We start from the raw sequence: 2,933 nt of genomic DNA, 5'->3' as shown, positions 1-2,933 counted from the left end.
CACCTCACACACTCACACACACCTCACACACCTCACACACTCGCTCACCTCACACACCTCACACACTCACACACACCTCACACACCTCACTCACTCACTTACAGACAAAAACATTATTGATGTTTGCGAAAAGCAAAAAGAAACAACAGAAACAACTACACAAAAAACATTTTATTTTCTCATGATTACAGCATTTGTGCTTTGAATAATAGCAACTCTGGTGTGGGATTTTACTCAACATGTTCATAATTTACAGCTGGTGTTACAAATAAAGCAAAATTCAAAAAGCATAATTGAAGCATACTAATTCTCAGTTAGGTGTTTTTAGCTAAAACATCATAGCCAAGATCTTCTTCTGTATTGTAAAATAAAATAATTTGCATAACAAATGAATTGATTAAATTTTTTATGTTTGCATTCATTGTATTTTATCCTGTAATAATATTGGTTCGTGTCATCTAAACAAAATTTTATTGATTATTATTTTTCAATTTGCATTTGTCTCAACAGCTGTTGCACAAAATCTTCAAAATGAAAGATTTCAACATTATCAGTTCACAACAGTTTTATCATTTGCATTTATGTTTTTTAACAATTGACATTAGAAAATTTTAACATTAGTAACTAATTATAACTTTTAATGAAACATAGAGAAGTTAAAGACTGAATGAGACCACAAACCTTTATTAAAACTCCATAACTAGTCTTGAATCACATCAGTCTTTACTGTGGTTAGTTAGTGACATGTTTGTGTGCTCACCTGTCACATTAGGCCCAGTAAAAACTTTCACTGACAGGTGGGCAGGTTTATCTGACCATCAGTGCACTTTCTACGCATTGACTCTGAGCCAACTTGTCTTGTCCCACCTTTACAGGAAAATGTAAGGTAACCATTATGTGGTGCATATAACTTGTTTTCATAACCATATCTAAATTCAATGTTACGTCTGTTCATCTCTGCAGTATTCACAGTGCACGGCTCTGAAAGAAAAAGAAATAGTATTTTTATAGTCAGCTCCTAAAATTCTAATAAAAACAATTTAATGTTGTCTAAACAAAACATTATCAGTACGTGCAAGATGCAACAACAACGTCTTATAAATTATTTTAACAACATAAAATTTCAGTAAATTATGGTGACACATTTTGATATAGTTAACTGAAGTGAGCTTCATTACTGAGAACAACAGATGATTTCCTCAAACAGAATTTCTACTCAATGAAAAACAAAATGTACAAATTCAACTGACTTACTGAGGCATCTTATGTCTCCAGTCCATACGCCTCCGTTACAGGTTTTATACGGCCCACCCTCCATAACGTAACTCTGCTGACACACGTACTGAACTTTTTCATTGTGTTCGTATTCTTGTTTAATAATCACTACAGTGTCTCCATCTTCAAGTGGTGGTGGTGTCCTACAACCAGAAGAACCTAAACAACGAGCAATGAAAAGGATTCACAATTACAATTGTTACAATTATCACATTTTTACCTTGGTGTTTTAGTCTTTATTAGTTATAGCTGTTGTCTAAGTGCTACCTTTGAGTATTTCTGGAACATTTTTTTACATCCAATGTATTTCACCACCAGTTGGCAGATAATATTGGGGTCTACCACATTTATAAAGTCTACATTAATTTTTTAAAAAAGAGATAATTCTAGTTAATCCATAAAATGCACAAGGGCAATCTTTGTATTTGTGTAAGAGTTTGTTTGTTAAACTCGATTGTGTGACAGACTTCTGATAATTCCGTTAGTGTTAGGAATGACTGTTCTAAAGTGAAAATAAAGACATTCACACAGCTTTTTACACCAAGTGTTCCAAACTCAGATCTTAAATTATTTGTTAAAAATAAATTTTGATATGTATTTTTTTTTTGTCCTGCAACTTAAAATTTCTTAGCACAAGGTGTGGATGGACCTTGAGACTTCATCATTTTATTCATTGACATCTGAATTTCACTATTGTGACTAACTTATGTTATTTAAAGAATCCATAACATGAACAGACCAGAGCATGTTGGGAAGGAAGAAGTCCACTGTCCAGTTTGTAAGCATTCAATTTCCTCTGAGCCGTCCAGTTCATAATCAGGACCACAGAGGAAGCGTAGTTTGTGTCCTGCGTTCATTGATTTCTTTGTTGGTGGCATTCCAGCTATGAACAGATGAGGGTGCAGCACCCCAATTTCACAAGCATTTTCTGAAAATAAAATCAATACAAATATGTTATTCAACAAGTGGGAGATCCTCTTGAGTTTATTTAACTATAACCATTATACTTTACTGTATACAGTTTGCTTTCACCTGATTGGAGTTCACAGCAAAAGACTTTACACTTCCTTAAACTTAATTCTCAGTGATCTTTCAGTGTCATACTTAGATTAAAATAACTTAAGCATTAAGGACCATCAAAAACACCATGGCAGCTCAGTACAAACAAAAAGAAACAAAACTAAAATCTTTTGTGTGAATGTAGTGCAGTGGAGTCCAGTCCTGGTCCTTAAGGACTACTATCCCGCAGGTTTTAAGGCCTTTCCATCCTCCATGAGAAGCTGCGAAGGATATACAGTAAGGACATTGGTTTGTCATTTGGACTTGAGAAGTGAAGCTGAATAGTATCCAAGAGAGGCAAGGCGATCACAACTGAAGGGGTTGAACTACCTGAAGGCAACATTGCAGATCTCTAGGACAGCTAAAAGTACTTTGGAATCCCGCAGACAAATGGCAACCACAATGAGGCTGCAAGGAAGTCAGGCAGGTGGCCTAATGGCACTACCTGTTTTGTCATAGTTTCTACTACAATCATATCATACAGTGCAACCTAACTTATTTTACCCCCAATATTGTTTAGATAACTCTCTTAGAGATAGGGTGAGAAGCTCGGTCATCCGGGAGGGACTCAGAGTAGAGCCGCTGCTCCTCCACGTCGA

At 35.5% G+C, this 2,933-nt stretch overlaps 1 protein-coding gene across 1 annotated transcript in view; it reads right to left on the bottom strand.

The window, feature by feature from the left end:
- Positions 1 to 156: 156 nt before the first annotated feature.
- Positions 157 to 2,933, bottom strand: part of LOC108249797 (complement factor H-like) — a 4,732-nt gene continuing 1,955 nt past the window's right edge. Inside the window, exons 5-7 of the mRNA XM_017439414.3 lie at positions 2,015 to 2,203; positions 1,255 to 1,434; positions 157 to 981 (exon numbers count right to left, since the gene is read on the bottom strand). Coding sequence (XP_017294903.1) covers positions 788 to 981; positions 1,255 to 1,434; positions 2,015 to 2,203 — 563 coding nt within the window. The 3' untranslated portion in view covers positions 157 to 787. The remainder of the gene's footprint in view (positions 982 to 1,254; positions 1,435 to 2,014; positions 2,204 to 2,933) is intronic.

This window comes from Kryptolebias marmoratus, linkage group LG24 (assembly GCF_001649575.2).
Source record: "Kryptolebias marmoratus isolate JLee-2015 linkage group LG24, ASM164957v2, whole genome shotgun sequence".
Classification (NCBI taxonomy): domain Eukaryota; kingdom Metazoa; phylum Chordata; class Actinopteri; order Cyprinodontiformes; family Rivulidae; genus Kryptolebias; species Kryptolebias marmoratus.
This window is presented reverse-complemented; position numbering and strand designations above follow the sequence as displayed.